The sequence below is a fragment of the Lytechinus variegatus genome, chromosome 19 (assembly GCF_018143015.1).
Source record: "Lytechinus variegatus isolate NC3 chromosome 19, Lvar_3.0, whole genome shotgun sequence".
NCBI lineage: Eukaryota > Metazoa > Echinodermata > Echinoidea > Temnopleuroida > Toxopneustidae > Lytechinus > Lytechinus variegatus.
This window is the reverse complement of record NC_054758.1, coordinates 5,042,822-5,060,476: the sequence shown is the minus strand read 5'-3', so window position 1 is coordinate 5,060,476 and position 17,655 is coordinate 5,042,822. Positions and strand designations below refer to the sequence as shown.

Genomic DNA, 17,655 nt, shown 5'->3' with positions numbered 1-17,655 from the left:
AAATCTCATACTGAAGTCACAACACAGTGGACAAGATATCCACAGAGCTTTACAAGTCTATCGAAGTTCACCAATAGCATGCGGAAAATCTCCAGCAGAACTTCTGTACAATCGTCAGATTAGGTCAAACCTTCCCATGCTTGATACTTTGCTCAACAACCAACAGATTGATACTAAATCTGTGAGGGGAAGAAAGGATGAGCAGAAGGTGAAACAAAAAGAGCGATTCGATAAACATGCTCAAGACTTGCCAAAGCTAAAACCTGGAGATCATGTGATACTCCAAGACATGAAAACTAATACCTGGTCACAACATGGTATCATAAAGTCTGTCAATAATCATAACAGATCATACCAAATTGAAACAGCTGCAGGCGAGATACGTCGCAGAAACAGACGTCACCTCAGGCCAGATCCCAGACACCAAGCCGAGTCTATTCCATTACCAGTACAGGATGACTTCGAGCTAGATGACAGCGCAGAAGCGGAACCAGCATCTGATGTTCGCGCATCTTCGTCACCATCCCGAACAACCAGAAGCGGACGAGTCGTTAAACCGCCAGATCGTTTAAACTTGTAAATGGATGGAAAGCGAACTAAACAGAAAAACTTTCGCGTTTCGTTTTGTAAATAGCCACATGAGTTCAAAAATAACTTTGAAACTGTAAATGGTTTGAACTCTAATACAACCCCATGATAAATGCATGATTGCATGTGCATGATATCAATTTGCATGTTATAGTTAATCAGCAATACGGGATTGAATTTATCGCTATCACAAAACTCAACTCAACAGATGTCTCTACCGGTTCAACGAATTGTCGCATCATACAAACAGCAAAAATGAAATATATATGAAATGTAATGTTGCATGTTAAAATATTTGACAGCGACAGTACTCCAGCTTTAAGGGGCAGAATAATCCCCTAGTACTGTTGTAAGTGTACAGGTAGTCCACCCTGTCACTCTGTAGTTTAAGAAGTATTATATATGTGTATATAAACCTCTTTAAAGAAAGGGAGGTGTGGTGATAACTGATAAAGGTCTGCAAGCGTAGACTATACTTTGTTATTACACGTGACTACTTGCATAGAGAAAGTTATGGCTGCTACCAAGATGACGCAGTAGTGATCATTGTTGTTGCATCTCAACTAATAAATGTCTGTTGTATATACGTTTAAAGAACTGCCTACTGGACTTTTGATTTATATAACCTAAGTTCCAACCAGACAGTAGCTGTAAGAAGCGATGCAACCACACCTCCTAGGAGATCCGACAAAGCGAGTATCTGAAGCAGGAGAGCCATGACCTCATCAAAGAGACGTCGTCCTTTCCGAAGAACGAGTAAAACTAAGATGTTGCTCACAATGACTAGAAACGCCATGGAGATTAAAATGGCGATGGCTGTAACATCCGTACCAGAATTAGCCACAAGCATGTCTTCTAAGGCGGTTCTGGCTGAAGCATTTGTTTTCTCCATCTACTCCCTTTTCATACGAACTGCCACTGACGAGTATTATTTCCAAATGATTCACTTATAACAAAAGGGGTAGATTCTTGCTTTTTGTCTGAAATGGCTTTTTAAAGAGAGCGACATTTTATGTCGGGTACTTCATAATGGTTCATAGCAAAAACCTCTCATCATAATTAGGTAATCTGAGTACATTGAATAGCTAACAAAATGAGCAATTAACGAATGAAACGCGAACGCAATGACGGGCACTTTTTTCTTCTTCCTAATAGCTTCTTAATTAAGTCGCTTCGTGATACAAATCCATCATCTCATATTGAAAGGAAATTCAACTTAAGCTTTCAACACCGGCCACCAATAATCAGTGGGCTATAACAAGCGTAGTGAAGCACGACTCTTTTTGAAAAAAATGAATAAATTTTATTCGACAAAAGGTGACATTTGCACAAGTCATATCGGTGTTTACAATGCAAAGATGATAAACTCACATTAACGAATGAAGGCAGATGATAGATATTTCGACATTCACAGTTAAAACAAAATAGGTATCAGATAAAATGAGGGAAAAGTAGGCCACACAAGGCAAAAGCGATTTTGTGTCTCGCCCACTTATGAAAATAACCAGAAATATCGTGATTTGCGAGGGCACTCAACAGAATTGTATCGAAACTTTATTGTGAAATGACTGGGATGTAATAACACAAGAGCCTTGTACGTAATCTTTAATGTTGACCTGAAAATGACCTTTGACCTTACCATGTGACCTCCGACTGCAGCATAACATGCAAGTCCCTCGAGTCCATCTACCATCCAAGTTTGGTTGAAAAGCGACTTACAGTTGTGGAGTTAGGTATCATAAGAGTCCTGGATGTAAACTTTAACGTTGACCTGAAAATGACCTTTGACCTAACAATGTGACCTCCGCCTGCAGCATAACATGCAAGTCCCTCGAGTCCATCTACCATCCAAGTTTGGTTGAAAAGTCAATTACGGTTGTGGAAACATGTGTCATGAGGTTTGTGACGGACGGACATTTGGATCCCTAAGTCTCGCCTTCACCTCTGGTGGGCGAGACAAAGAGCAAGTTCAGATGTAACCAGATTAACGGGATTTATCAACAATAAACTAATAGCTCGAATAATGGTTCACTATGCTATGCTTTCAAAAATAATTTTCCTTCAACTCTCTGTGATCTTAGTCGATAGTCAAAGTGCAAACTGATTAATATGAATCTATCCAGTGGTTTCTATTTGATGAGAGGCTTGAGGTTGCAACTGAAATACATGGGAAACGTGCGAGGGTCCGCTACCTTGGAAAGCTGTCATTGCCCTCGACTTCCTGCATGTCACGATCTCCAGTGCCTTCTTCCGGAAAGTCCGGCATGTTAAAAGGTAAATGGGTGCATTCCACCAAGCATTGCTAATCATGATCATGAGGGCCACCATCCACCCATACTTGCTCAGATATTGTCGAACATCCGTTGCCGTTACCGTCAGAATGGATATGACAACGACTACATAAGGCAGACAAGATACATAGAAGGACGCGGTCATTAGAAATACCGTGAGGAATCCTCGAAGACCCTTCCGCTCATGTCGTCTCCCAATCCGTGAGTGATACTCCTGATGTGGGTATTCACTGTTCGAAGAACCACTGCTCTTTGGGTTTCTTTGGACAACCCGATGCTGGCTTTTCTCGCGGCGGCTGATACGACAGGCAATGCAAAGGAGTCGAGAATTCACAAATGTTAGTAGACAGAGAGGCAGTACGAAGGAAACAGATACGAATACCACAGCAGGTGTAAAGTTCCAAGATAAGATGGATTCGGATGGCCTGTGATGTAGGACATCCAACCTCTCAGTCTGTGCACTACACATCTCATCAAGGACATCCCAGAAAGGAAACCCCTGTATTGGTAGAAAGACGCACGTGTTAAGCAAGACGTACGCCTTGACGGACAAGGCAGCGATGCGTACACGAGATATCGTCACGCTCCCAAGATAAAACAATGGATGCGTGACTGAAAGATAGCGACAGAAACTCACAAGGCAAACGATGTACAATGACTGGAGGAGCATGAAGTTGTTCACCAGAGGGGCCATTCTGCAGATAGCACGGGAGGTAGGTGTCACCTCCAGGAGAAGAAGAGTAGCTGTTAGAAGCGATGCAACCGTACCTCCTAGGAGATCCGACAAAGCGAGTATCTGAAGCAGGAGAGCCATGACCTCATCAAAGAGTCCTCTTCCTTTCTGAAGAACGAGTAAAACTAAGATGTTGCTCACAAATACTAGAAACGCCATGGAGATCAAAATGGCGATGGCTGTAACATCCGTACCAGAATCAGCCACAAGCATTCCTTCTAAGGTGGTTCCGGCTGAAGCATTTGTTTTCTCCATCTACTCCTTTTTAGACTGCCACTGACTAGTATTATTTCCAAATGATTCACTTTTAACAAAATGGGTAGATTTTTGTTTTTGTCTGAAATGGCTTTTTAAAGAGAGTGAAATTTCATGTCCAGTACTTCGCAATGGTTTACAGCAAAAACCTCTCATCATAATTAGGCTAAGTACAAAAAAATACTACAGAATGGCCATTAACGAATCAAACGCAAACGCATGACGGATTTTTTTTTGTCTTCTTCCTAAAAGCTTCTCAATTAAGTCGCTTCGTGATACAAATCAGAGCATCTCATATAAAAAGGAAATTCAACTTAAGTTTTCAACACCACCAATAATTAGTGGGATATATTAAGCGCGGTGATGTATACAACTCTTTTTGAAAAAAAAATATGACGAAATTTTGTTCAGAATTCCCCTAAATAATTATTTATCAACTCATGCTGATCTTTGTATTAGTAGGCCTATATATTTTCCATGTTAAAAAAACAGCATTCCACATCTTGGTGTTAATCCACAGTATGCCTAGTTGTATTCATATTGGAAAAACTCCAGAAAACAAGCTTGTAGACAGATAGCCAATGGGCAATCTACAGATTAATTAATAATGGTCTTTATTAGGCATCAAAACATTTTGGCAGCCAATGGCTGAATTATAAATGTTTCTACACGGAAAAAAGGCGGTTCCGGCTGAAGCATTTGTTTTCTCCATCTACTCCCTTTTTAGACTGCCACTGACGAGTATTATTTCAAAATGATTCACTTTTAACAAAATGGGTAGATTTTTGTTTTTGTCTTGGCTTTTTAAAGAGAGCGAAATTTTATGTCCAGTACTTCGTAATGGTTTACAGCAAAAACCTCTCATCATAATTAGGCTATCTAAGTACATTGCAAAGATAAAAAAAATACTACAGAATTGCCATTAACGAATCAAACGCAAACGCATGACTGATTTTTTTTTGTCTTCTTCCTAAAAGCTTCTCAATTAAGTCGCTTCGTGATACAAATCACAGCATCTTGTTGTTAATCCACAGTATGCCTAGTTGTATTCCTATTGAAAAACTCCAGAAAACAAGTTTGTAGACAGATAGCCGATGAGCAATCTACAGATTAATTAATAATGGTCTTTATTAGGCATCAAAACATTTTAGCAGCCAATGGCTGAATTATAAATGTTACTACACGGAAAAAGTTATCAAGAAATATACAATACTATTAATTTTGTTTTATAATATAACAAATCAATGGACTAAGCGAAAATTACCAACTTTGGCAATCAGTCGAAAAATAATGTCAACTAGAATGCGTGGAAACAAATTTCCTTAAAAGTCAACACAGTAAGATATAAAATGCGAAGTGGGGGAATGAAACAAGTAAAATTGCAATCATGCAATGATATTCAAGTCAAAAGATTCGAACCTTGTGTACAGAGAATGAAATCCAAGTAAACATCGTAAAAAATCAAATGAAGTGTCAAATCTTGCCTTGTCCCCATTTCAATTAAAGGTATTGTTTAACTTTGTGAGCAGCCGATTTAAAAAATACTCAAACCAAGATGAAACATGTGTACAAGTGCATGTATTAAAACTAATAAACCCTGAAAACAACCATTATTGAGAATGAAGAGCTAAAACTACAAGGCAAACCCCGATTTTGTAAGTAGGTGTCTTATAGATGCCTAAATAGTACACATAAGTGTATGGGATGAAATTAAGATGGTGTTTCCGGTCACTTTATATTTCAATTTTTGAAGCACTAAATAATCATTTTTGAACGCAATTTTTTCAGGGCTTTATTTTTGGAACATATGCTGGTCACAGGTGACAAGTGTGTCCTTCTAGCTCAGATATTTTAAAAGTCAAACCAATGTTAACCAATCACTTTAATAAATGTGATACATAAAGTCTGAACCTTCATGGCCACTGCAATAAATTTATTCATACGAATGGTTGATAATGATTAACGATGATGGTAAAAGTCAAAGCATTGTCAGCCCTAAATCAATCAAAATTGAAACAGAAAAGATATAAAGATCAAACACACACACATATATATAGTGTAAAGAAATGTATGAAGAAAACAGTGGCAGGCGTATAGCTTAAATCAAGGTTCCCCAGAGCTATCTACCCTTTGGAAAAAAACCTTATTTATGCTACGCCTACCATTGTTCTCTTCATGCATTTCTTTACACAATATTTAAAATAAAAGAGTTGCCAAAGCTGTTGTACATGTATAGATTCTCACACATTTATATATTATATATATATATATATATACAGAAAATGATATCGTATAGCCTCTGGATACATAGAGCATAGATATAAAATGATAATGCCCATTACCAATGGGACAAGCCATGTCTGTTTTTTTTTTACATAAATGGTTTGGGACAATGACATTTTCTTGTACTGCTCGTAATTGTCAATTGATTTACGAAACAGATCTATTTCTTCCTGGTCACCCATTAAACATCTCGACTGATTAAATCATACTTTTCAAGCTTTCCTTTTAGTCTTGACCTGACATCAAAATACATATGTCTTCATGATGTATCTGTTTCATGTCGTATGCACTCTATGGCCTGTATTCTGAAGTCAGGTTTAATATAAACTCAGGTTTAAAGTTGTGGTTAAGTATGGACATCCAATTGTTACATAATCACTAACAGTAGAGATATCATACTTCAGCTCACTCGGCTCTCAAATCATTGTGTAGGAAGTATAAATAGCTGATTGTCTTCACCATCGATGAATCAGGAAAGAGCACAGCAAACATAAGAAACGTACAACTTAATAAAAGTGTTGATACTTAGGGCTTCCCATATAGCTAGTGAACAGAGTATGAAATCCCGTGAAATAAACATCGTAAAAAATATCAAATGAAGTGTCAAATCTTGCCTTGCCCCCATTTCAATTAATAAATGTGATACATGAAGTTTGAACGTTCATGGCCACTGCAATAAATTTATTCATAAGAATGGTTGATGATGATTAACGATGATGGTAAAAGTCAAAGCATTGTCAGCCCTAAATCAGGCAAAATTGAAACAGGAAAGATATAAAGATAAAACATACATACATATATATATATATATATTGATTTCAAGATACTGTAAGGAAATTATAGAACCACTTTTTCATCAAATTTGAGAAATATTTACAGAAAATATGATTTACGTAAATGGTTTGGGACAATGACATTTTCTTGTAATGCTCGTTATTGATATACGAAACAGACCTATTTCTTCCTGGTCATCCAAAACAACATCTAGAGTGATGAAATCATACTTTTCAAGCTTTTTTTTTTAGTGTCCTGATATTAAAACAGATTCATGCCGGATTCAATTTATATCTGTTTCATGTCGTATGCACTCTATATTTCGTACACTGCAAAAACTCCGGTGTGGATTTAACATCCCGGTATCTCTATATGTCCACGCGAGAGAATAACTGAAATAACACCAGTTTTTAATCAAACCGATGCTGTTTTTATTATAAACTGGTGTTGTTTAACACTTCTCCGGTGTGAACAAAAATATAGATTCCGGGCTGGTGTTAAATCAACACCAGAGGTTTTGCAGTGTATAGACATCATTCTCCAACAGCAGAAATCATGGCGAGTACGAGGTGCTTGTGGTAAGTGCACGCGCGTGAACCTATTCAACTTTTTTCCTCAAGGAATTGGTTACCATAATTAAAGCAAGATTTGAAAGAATAGAAAATGATTAGGTACGACGCAGTAAGAGACATTAAAACTCGGCCCTTGGGTAAAGGTCAAACTTTTGTAATAGTAGTATGTACATGTATGTATACATCTCAATATTTTATCACGGGATCAACTATCAACTTAAGTGTTGATTGACATAAGTTTTTTTTATACGTTTGACCAACTAGTGGCAAAATGAACACAACATAGGTAAGAACCACAAGAAGGAGAATATATTATCTCTCCCGGCCACTTTTACTTTGAACGCGGTTAATGGTACTTTCCAGGTCAAACGTTAGTAATTACACTGCGTCACACTTTAAGGTACAATGTAACACGAACATTTCCTTCAACTTTACTGCATGTTCTCTAAAGGTTTTGGAGAGGAATAGAAATATGAGAGCGTTCCACCATGAGTTTCCTAAAAGCAACAAGGAAGATGCCATAAATAAGGGTGAGCTAATGGTGTCGTGGTGCTCTACTGATATTCCAATTAAGACGCAAGCGGGAACACAAGACACATAGAACATTAATGTTATGGCGAGAAGGGTTCTAAGGCCCTTAAACCCAAGAATGGCTCGAACTTTCGCGTAAAAGTTACCCCTATTGCGCCTAGGATCGTTGTCAGAACTTCTGACGTAGAGGGCGTTGTGATGTGCGCTGGGGGTGTTGCCTTGTTGATTGTCCTGCCCGAAGGATGACGAAGAAGACACTGCTTGGTCCCGTACGTGTTTGTTCTTCTGTGCAACCTTGCAAGCAATTATCAATAGCTTGATATTTGTGATAGTAATAATGGCGAGTGGAATGACCAAGGACACGATAGCAAAGAGACCCCTCGTGTTGGCCACCCGGCTGTAAAATTCTGGTTCGTGATATTCTGGTTCGTGATCGCCTGGTTCGTGATCACCTGGTTCGTGATCGCCTGGTTCGTGATTGCCTGGTTCGTGATCGCCTGGTTCGTGATTGCCTGGTTCGTGATCGCCTAGTTCCCTCGAAGATCTAAATTCGCACAAAGTGTTCAATATTCCACTGCGTAATTCATTTCTGAACAATAGCAAAGGCACAACAAAAGAACACAAACAACCGCATACTGTAAAGACGGAGATGCGCATCCTCCTCATATTAATGTATCTTCGGTGAGCCAAAGGATACACTACAGATACGCATCTGTACAGGTTGATGATGCACATTAAATACAGGGACCTCAGAACCATGTAGAATGACATAAAAGGAATGGCTTTGCAGATCATTATTGAAAATGGAAAGGTCTTGAGCGTGATACGAAGCACTTGGAAAAGACAACACGCAAAGCCTCCGACTAAGTCTGAGACCGCCAGAGTTTGGATAAGATATCGCATGATATCGTCAAAGCGTCGACGGCTTCGATGAAGCACCACAAGGACAAAAAGGTTGCAAACTAAAGCGAGTAGGGCTGTGAGGCTGAAGCATATACCAGCCACAATGTCCATGGTCCTTGCTTCTCCATACACCCCAACATTTGGAAACGTGGCAGTCGTATTATTCATCTTGATGTAATGTCATTCACCATGTAAAACGTTAATCACAATTGACAAGATCTGGGATCGGCAGACTGAGTTTGGACGAGACCTCGCCTGACATCATCCAAGCGTCGAAGTACTTGGCACTAAACCAGTGAACAGAATTTTATTTTGAATCAAGAACCCACTTTACTGTTCACTCCAGGACTGTACAGTGCTTATACCGTCACAGTTTTGAATACAGGCAAATCTAATTAGAAATGGATCTCCAGCTCCGTCTAAGCGATGTTCTCTGTACAACTTTAAGCAATACATACATGTTCTGTGTAATGTGTATGTTTTACCAGCATATATTGATTCAAGGAACTAAACCATTATATTGTATTTCTGAAAAAGGCAGAAACTCAAAGGGATTAACTAATGATCTTTGAAATATTTAATTGGCAATTAAAGCAGTTGAATACAAACTTGCTGGTGGTTCGGACTTCTGCAGACGCACTTAATATTGACTCGTCATGAAACCCTGGAACCGCTTATGGCGTCTTTAGATTTCTAACAATACCACTGTATTAAATGGAGCCTTATTTCTTTGACTTTAGTTAAAAATTAACAAAATATTAAGGTTATGTACATTTATTGCTGAGAAGCTTATATTCATATACTTTTGTTCACGCGAATATAAAACAAACACATAAAAATAAGATTGGAAATGATAAGTTTCCATTGCTGAAATCATTTTTTTCTGCGACGAAACGCATAAAAGCACCCCATTAGTTTTACGACTGAAAGTGCTATCCTGTGTAATAAAACAGAAATAAATAATTAACTCCCAAAACTGTACACTGTATATTGCAATACTGAATTCACAATAAAATACGCCTATATACTTCGGAATTATTAGCATGTCAATAAAAGATGGGTGAAATTTTTATAAAACTATTTTCGAAAGCCGATTAAAAGAACGTGGCCGTTTGTTGGAGTCACCCAAGTATAGGTTTAAAGTCATATATCACGATGCTAAATGGGAATTTCACCTTGCAAAGTTTATTGTAAAATAAGGGCATGCAGTCACACCGCCCGAGCGTTGTTGGAGCGGTCGTGGAACGGAGAGAAAAAAATCCTCACCGCTCGCTACCGTTCACCATTTTCGATTTCGAATGTTTTTTTTGTTTTCGATTTATGTTTTTGATTTTTCCCCAATTTTGTGAGCGAATTTCGGCCCTCTTTCCTACCGCTCCACGACCGCTCCAACAACGCTCGGGCGGTCGTGGAGCGGAGAGAGGAAAATCATCACCGCTCGCTCCCGTTCACCATTTTCGATTTTTGTTTTTGATTTTTTCCCCAATTTTGTGAGCGAAATTCGACCCCCTCTCCCTATAACGCTCCACGACCGCACCAACAACGCTCGGGCGGTGTAACCATGCCTTTAGTTTCTATGACTGGAGTTCCAACGGGCAACTAATTTATCCAAGCAGCTGTTCATTTTCAAAGAAGAACAAAAGAAAGTAAGGAAGTAAGTAACTTTTTGTTTTCCGCCGTTCGAAGCCTCTATGGGGATATTAGTCCAACATGTCCAAGGAGTGAACCTTTGCAAATATCGATATTGTATCGATATTCCGTCTTTTACATCAATAAACTGGAATTTGAACGCATGACAAGACACCAATACCTAAGCAATATTACGCCGAAAACTATGGCCATATTCTATAAATCAACCTTTAATCAGTGACAAAAGTAAGAATTTGATCTTTAAAGAAACCAGATTTTGACACTTTTCCGATCGATTGCGGCTAATGGAAATTTAAAATGCGGTCGAATATTGATGTTCATTGTAATATATATCTCAGAGTAAATTTGAGTCATATTTCAAGAAATATTGCATAATTTCTTTTCGCATGCCTCCGAATAATGAACTGCACATATAACGAGACCTAGATGCAGCGAAGAAGTAATCATCATAACGATAGCATATTTCCCTTATACGTACGAAGTCATGCGGGGATCTTTTGTCGACACATTTGCAATGAATATATGTTGTGACTGCATGCCTGACATACTTTCTGCTGGCCGCTTTGAACCTTGTTCAATGAATTTTGTTTGCTGTTACTCCATATTTCACCTCCACCTCCTTGAACCAACGTAAATCAGTCATGACCGACCCCAATAAACTTTCCCTGCAACCAAAGTTTCAAGTCTTTCCTTAGTTTGAACGCCTCTTTTCTAAACGTCTTAGATGTGTATATAAAGATGGGTCCATGAATTTTGTTTGCTGTTACTCCATATTTCACCTCCACCTCCTTGAACCAACGTAAATCAGTCATGACCGACCCCAATAAACTTTCCCTGCAACCAAAGTTTCAAGTCTTTCCTTAGTTTGAACGCCTCTTTTCTAAACGTCTTAGATGTGTATATAAAGATGGGTCCATTCCACCATGTATTACTCATGAGGAAAAAGATAGAGACAACATCATATTCCGAGTGGTCCTTGTTGTTCAAAGCATAGGTGGCAAAAAAGCAAAAAGGGATACAGGATATATAGAATAATCCTGTGACAACGATGACGGTCTTCAGTCCTTTGAAGCCAGAGGAAGCAGGGAGGACAGTGCTCTTATTCTTGATGCGATTATTCTGTTGATTTGACCGACTGTTCCCAGATTCCAGGTTTATGGTTTGGCTTTGGTCTGTGGATAGCGTTTGGGATCGTTTGACGTTCGAGTTCCTCCGCACAACCCGACAAGCGATATACAACAACCTCGCGTTGGTATAGGTGAGTATGAGAAGCGGGATTGCAAATGCAATGACAGTGACCGCGACTGCTGCGGTTAATTTCGGGAGCATGTCCGAAGGTGGGTGCCAGACGTTCAGGGTTTGATCGCAAAGCGTGTCTAAACCTCTATTCAGAGGCATTCCTTTTAGGGGAACAAGAGGGAGAACGAATCCGAACACAGCAAACTTCATGATTATTGCACAGATGCGTACTGTTTTAGGAGTCAAGAAACGCAGATGCGTCAAGGGTCGCAAGACGGAAAATAGTCTGTAAAGATTGATCAAGCACACGATGTAGAGCGACTGGAGCACCAGGTATACTGTCATAAATGGAACCAGTTTGCAGATCACAGACGAAGGTGCGGACTGCTTCAAAGAATGGTGTAGACTCTGTAACAGGCAACCAGGGATGCCGCCCATTAGGTCTGTTATCGCTAATATTTGGATCAGAATTCGCATGACTTCATCGAAATGGTTGCGACCCCGGTGAAGTACCAACAGCACTAAAACGTTAGAAATTAGCGTAAGAAATGCCAGTAAACCGAAGGACAGGCTGATGACAATGGCTCTTGTTTCTACTCTAATTGAGTCATTCTCCTGATCAAGATACACGGATGAATTCATTTTTCTCAACTTTTTTTCTTAACGTTCTGATAAATCTCACGTTTTCCTTTGAAGTCCGAGGACTAGGTCTACCTGGAACAAACACAATTTGAATCTAAAGTGACGATGAAAATGCATCTGAAGTCATCGATTGTATTCGTGAAGACGTCATTTGGAGCCACCCTGTTCATTCCGCATGGAAACTGATAGAGACATGACGTAGGCTCCTGGAATAAAGTTTAAGCATATGCTTTGAAACGGCTGGGCAAACACCGCCGGTTTTAATCCTTTTTGGAGATTGTAACTTATTGCGGATGTCAAATGTCGACTCCTTGCATCATTAAGAGCAAAATGTTACAGTTTCATTATTTCTGAACAATTAAGTCACCTCAGTCATGTGCGTCATTTTTCTGTCATGGATACAGTTTCATAAAGCAGTATAAAGAAAGTTACGCATGGTTTTTACGACTGGTGACACTTTCTTGGGGATTCAACCAACACCAATGATAATTTAAGGTAAATCATATACCACAAGAAAGGGTCACCAGTCGTCCGTATATTCATGACCAACTAGCAAACAGCTTTATGAAAGATCACCCTGGGCAGAAACAATTATCTATTCATTACGAGACATATATTGTCGTTTGTTAGACAGGAGGGTTTAATTACACTGCGATGCTGGAGAATAAAAATTGAGAGTAATTATCAGGTTGATGGGATGGTGGGAGGTGGTGACTACAGGAAATTAGAAATGAGAATGATGGGTTGCGTGTCGGTGTGTGAAATATCAAAACAAGAATAGAGGAACGTTCTGAAGAGAAGAATAAACAGTGGTAATGTGTTGCGAAATTGGCAGAATTGATGGCCAACTAAATAGGCGTTAGTAGAGATGACTTTCGCTCGCAAACATAGGCCCATTCAAGAATAGACAAAAGGCATGCATATATTACTACTAGACCTTATTAATATACGATTTAGATTAATGGTAAAATAATAAATGATTATCTCATTCTAATTCATTACGTTAGTGACTATAATCCTCTCAGATTTCGGAACCATCCATTATAATAATCGAAGTTGATCCCTTTCTATCAGATTAAAAAAGATATCAGTGGAAACATGGAAGGTACTGACTCCACATACTCTTCCGTTACATAATTATATTCAACTATTAATATGCTGGAGGGTTAAATAAATTGCATACATACATTTTAAGTATCAAGTGTATTCTATAGGGAATTTAGTGCGTTTGCCGATACATCATATTCAACATTTTCCCGTAGTTTGGTGCAGCGGCAAAATGAGTTGACCCACAAGCTAGGGCATTTAATTAAATTTTCATTTTCTAATTATTTACTGTTAACGCTTTCGAATATTATTGTACATGTTGACTTTGGGGTTATGCATTTTAATTAACCAACAATAGCCATGGATCGTGTGAAAAATCGATATGTATTTTGCGTTTAATTTCGTTTTCTTGCAATTCTATCATTGCCTTATTTAAAGTTTGTTTTCAAGTTAATTGAAATAAATGGCTAATGTCACCTTTGTATTGTAGGTGTGTACGGGTGTGTGCGTGTGTGGGTGGAGGTTGTATATGCAGGAGAGTTTGCGTGTGTGTGTGCATCTATTAAAACATGTAAAAAGTGCGGACAGAATAAGGATATAATATGGGCAGGCGTGTGGGAGTGGGTGTGAGGGTGCGTGTAAAATTAAATATAAAAATGCCCCCATTTTATTCAGAAATGAGAAGGCTTGGCAAGACTTAAGGAAATTTCGTTATTCTGAAGAGGAGGTTAACCCTATTATATTCAATAATCAACATATTTGTATAAAAGGTAAAACAAGTTTTGACAATGATCTTTTCAATAAAGGAATATTTAGCGTTGATCAAATCTTTGATAATGGCCACTTGAAGCATGTGACTTTTTTTTCAAAATCTCGGTATTACCGCAAATCAACTTCCCCAAACATATATTGTGCACGTTATACCAGCAAGCTGGAAAAATTTTAATAGTTCAATAAAGTTTTAAAATATGATTTCTTAGACTTTGGGATAAGTATGAATATATAGGAAAACAGGAAACAGCTTTTGAAGTAATTAAATCAAAAACAATTTATAACTTGTTTATTACTAAGCTACAAGAGCTATACAAATTAACACTCAAGGATGGTCACAGTGATTTTGATTTTACTGATATAGAAATTTGTAAATTATTTGAATATATCAGGAGTACAACTCTTATAAGAAAACAAAGGGAATTTCAGTTTATGCTTTTACATGGAGCAATATATACAAAAGAACATTTGATGAGATTTGGTTTCGTGGGAGATAATTATTGTTCGTTTTGTTGTACAAAAACTGAAACATACTTTCATATACTCATGGATTGCATAAAAGTTAAACCTCTTTGGCAATTTTGTATTGTTCATTTTGGTTTAACTGAATTAAGAACTTTAAATTGGAGGGAAATATTCTTAAGATTACCTGGAAATTCTTTTAAAATTAAATGTGTCAATTCTGTTATTCTTTTTATTAAATATGCAATTTTTAATTCCAGAGCTGAAGGCCGGGTACCGTCATTTATTAAAATACACAAATATATTACGGGTTGTATAGAGGAAGAAAGACGCCTGGCAACGAAGCCAGGCAAGTTAAGTTTACATTTACAGAAATGGGATGAACTGAATTTCTTTTTACTAGTTCTTTTCAATTTCCCTTTCTCTTGTATCAATATGATTTGCAGGGTTTTTTTTCTTTCTGTATCCTATTGCGCCAAAATGTTAAACGTTCATTATGCAGATTTGTATATATTATGTTTGTTTACGTATACATGGTATATGCATGGGTGTATATGGGTGTATATACATATATATATATATATATATATATATATATATATATATTATATATATATATATATATATATATATATATGAAATAGTCTGCTTCGGCATATGGAATAAAAAATAATCACATATGGTTTAGAAAATGCTGTAGAAATAAAATCGTAGATTTTAAAAGGAGCATAGCTCTCAAAACTGAAAGGTTAAGTCACACTCTTCGTCAATGCCCATGATGTGACAAAAAAGCGAATTCAAAATCTGTTTCTGAAACAGTCCTGAAAACACGTCTGTATGTGTGTGTATATATATATATATTATATATATATATATACACTCGGCAAAAAAGTTCTTGGACACTTATAAAAGTTAAAACATTCCATATAGATATTTGATTAGAGCCAAATGATTGTATGTCAACATGACCAGACAATATTCCTCTTCCAGTATAACATGACATTTTCATGTGAACAGTCATGCATGGGTGGTTAAATGCTTTAAACAATAACAATGTCAGGAAAAGAAAATTGCAAGAAATGGATCAGTCATTGCATGGCTGGTTACAGGCATTAAACAATAGCAATGTCAGTAAAAGAAAATTGCAAGAAAACGATCAGTCATTCTTTCAGTTGTGAATGTTTAGGTGGCATAAATATCCATTAAACGATAAAAGCAAACTTAAAGTCAAATACCACTCTAAAAGAGAAGAGAAAGTTATCCACCTTGGATGCATCACTATTCCACTGGAATTTTAAGTCAAAGTTAGTCGATGAAAAAAAATGTCAAATTTCAGTATCTTGGCATAAGCAAAAGAAAATTCAATATTTCATTTGTCCACCCTGCTTCTGAATGAGTGCAGCACATCAACGTCGCTGTCTCTAACTTCATCTGGTTCAAAAAATGTGAAAATCGTTGTTGGTGAAACTTAGAAATATCTAGCCACTTGTCTTTAAAATGACTACCCAGACTGCAACATTCCTATTGCTCTTGCACGCTCTTGGTTGGAAAGCTTCATCTTGAAAATAAGTGTCCAAATGATCCATCTCATTATGCATCCCATGATGCATCCCTAAGCATTCAATTCAAATGATAACAACCTGTTGAAATTGTTGAATGTATGCCTACAGGATGGCCGTGATCATCAGCATTTGAATGGTCAATTTCTTGTAATTTTCTTTTCCTGACATTGCTATTGTTTAAAGCATTTAACCACCCATGCATGACTGTTCACATGAAAATGTCATGTTATACTGGAAGAGGAATATGGTTTGGTCATGTTGACATACAATAATTTGCCTTTAATCAAATATCTACATGGAATATTTCAACTTTTATAAGTGTCTAAGAACTTTTTTTGCTGAGTGTATATATTGGCAGGTGTGAGGGTGAGTGGGTTTTGGTGTGTTTGTGGGTGTGTTTGTGAGTGTGTGTGTGTGAATGAGTGAATCTAATATAAACATCATGGAGAAAATGCGGACAGAGTGAGGATATATAAATGTGGGCATGTGTGCGAATTATTTATTCACATTTCTTTAATAGTGAACTTTTTTTTCAAATAATTGGGATAGGATATTTTATTTCAAAAATCTTAAACAATAAAACACAATTATTATTGTTATTAAATTTTTGTGAGCTTAAGACAATTTATGTATTTTCAGAAAGCAAATGATAAATGCTACACAAAAATAAACCATTGGAAATGCACCACAATTATTGATAATTAGAAAGATATTTGAAGGCAATTTATTTCAAAATGTCATTATTGCTCGTTTGAGGGACAGGATCATTTAACATTTTCCTGTGCATAGAAATTTGAGCTTTTAGGAACACATAATTTAAAATCATAAAATCACTAACATAGTATTTGCAGCATAATTATTTCATCATAAATATTCAAAGGATCATAACTGAGTTTTAGGCCCAAACACCCACTCATGCAAGGGACGAAATGTGCTTGTTCTCATTCTTAGGCTTGTATTCTGAACTCAGATTTTAACTTAAAAACATAATTCAGCTTTATGTTTTGAATACAGGCAGTCATGCAAATGGTACAGAATTCTTTATTTCTGTAGATAAATGATTATTCATCACAAAATCATAAACTCTTTTAAAAACAAATTAAAACTTAAGATATTTCACAAGCTGTTGAAAAGCATCCAGAAAACACAAGAGCATGCATTGTAAAATATTTTTGGTACTTCCAGTGCAGACTTTACTAATACCACAGTAGTTAAACCAGGCTTCAGAGTATAGACCTTTGAGTATCTGAATATAACAAGTGGAATGCCTCTGGCCGTCTCACCTGCATCACAAGATTCAACATAGCAGCAGTGCTGACTTTGAAAACTACTATAACTCGCACAAGATGTTC

The 17,655-nt window shown here is 37.3% G+C and overlaps 3 protein-coding genes across 3 annotated transcripts; all 3 read right to left on the bottom strand.

The window, feature by feature from the left end:
- Positions 1-2,703: 2,703 nt before the first annotated feature.
- LOC121406233 (beta-1 adrenergic receptor-like) lies at positions 2,704-3,867 on the bottom strand. The gene has a single exon (XM_041597253.1). It carries the CDS (start codon positions 3,865-3,867, stop codon positions 2,704-2,706), a length of 1,164 nt encoding a protein of 387 aa, XP_041453187.1.
- Positions 3,868-7,874: 4,007 nt separating this feature from the next.
- LOC121406232 lies at positions 7,875-9,098 on the bottom strand. Its single transcript, XM_041597252.1, has one exon. It carries the CDS (start codon positions 9,096-9,098, stop codon positions 7,875-7,877), a length of 1,224 nt encoding a protein of 407 aa, XP_041453186.1.
- Positions 9,099-11,384: 2,286 nt separating this feature from the next.
- Positions 11,385-12,461, bottom strand: LOC121406230 (galanin receptor type 2-like). Its single transcript, XM_041597251.1, has one exon. The coding sequence runs from the start codon at positions 12,459-12,461 to the stop codon at positions 11,385-11,387; it is 1,077 nt and encodes a 358-aa protein (XP_041453185.1).
- Between the last annotated feature and the right edge of the window lie 5,194 nt (positions 12,462-17,655).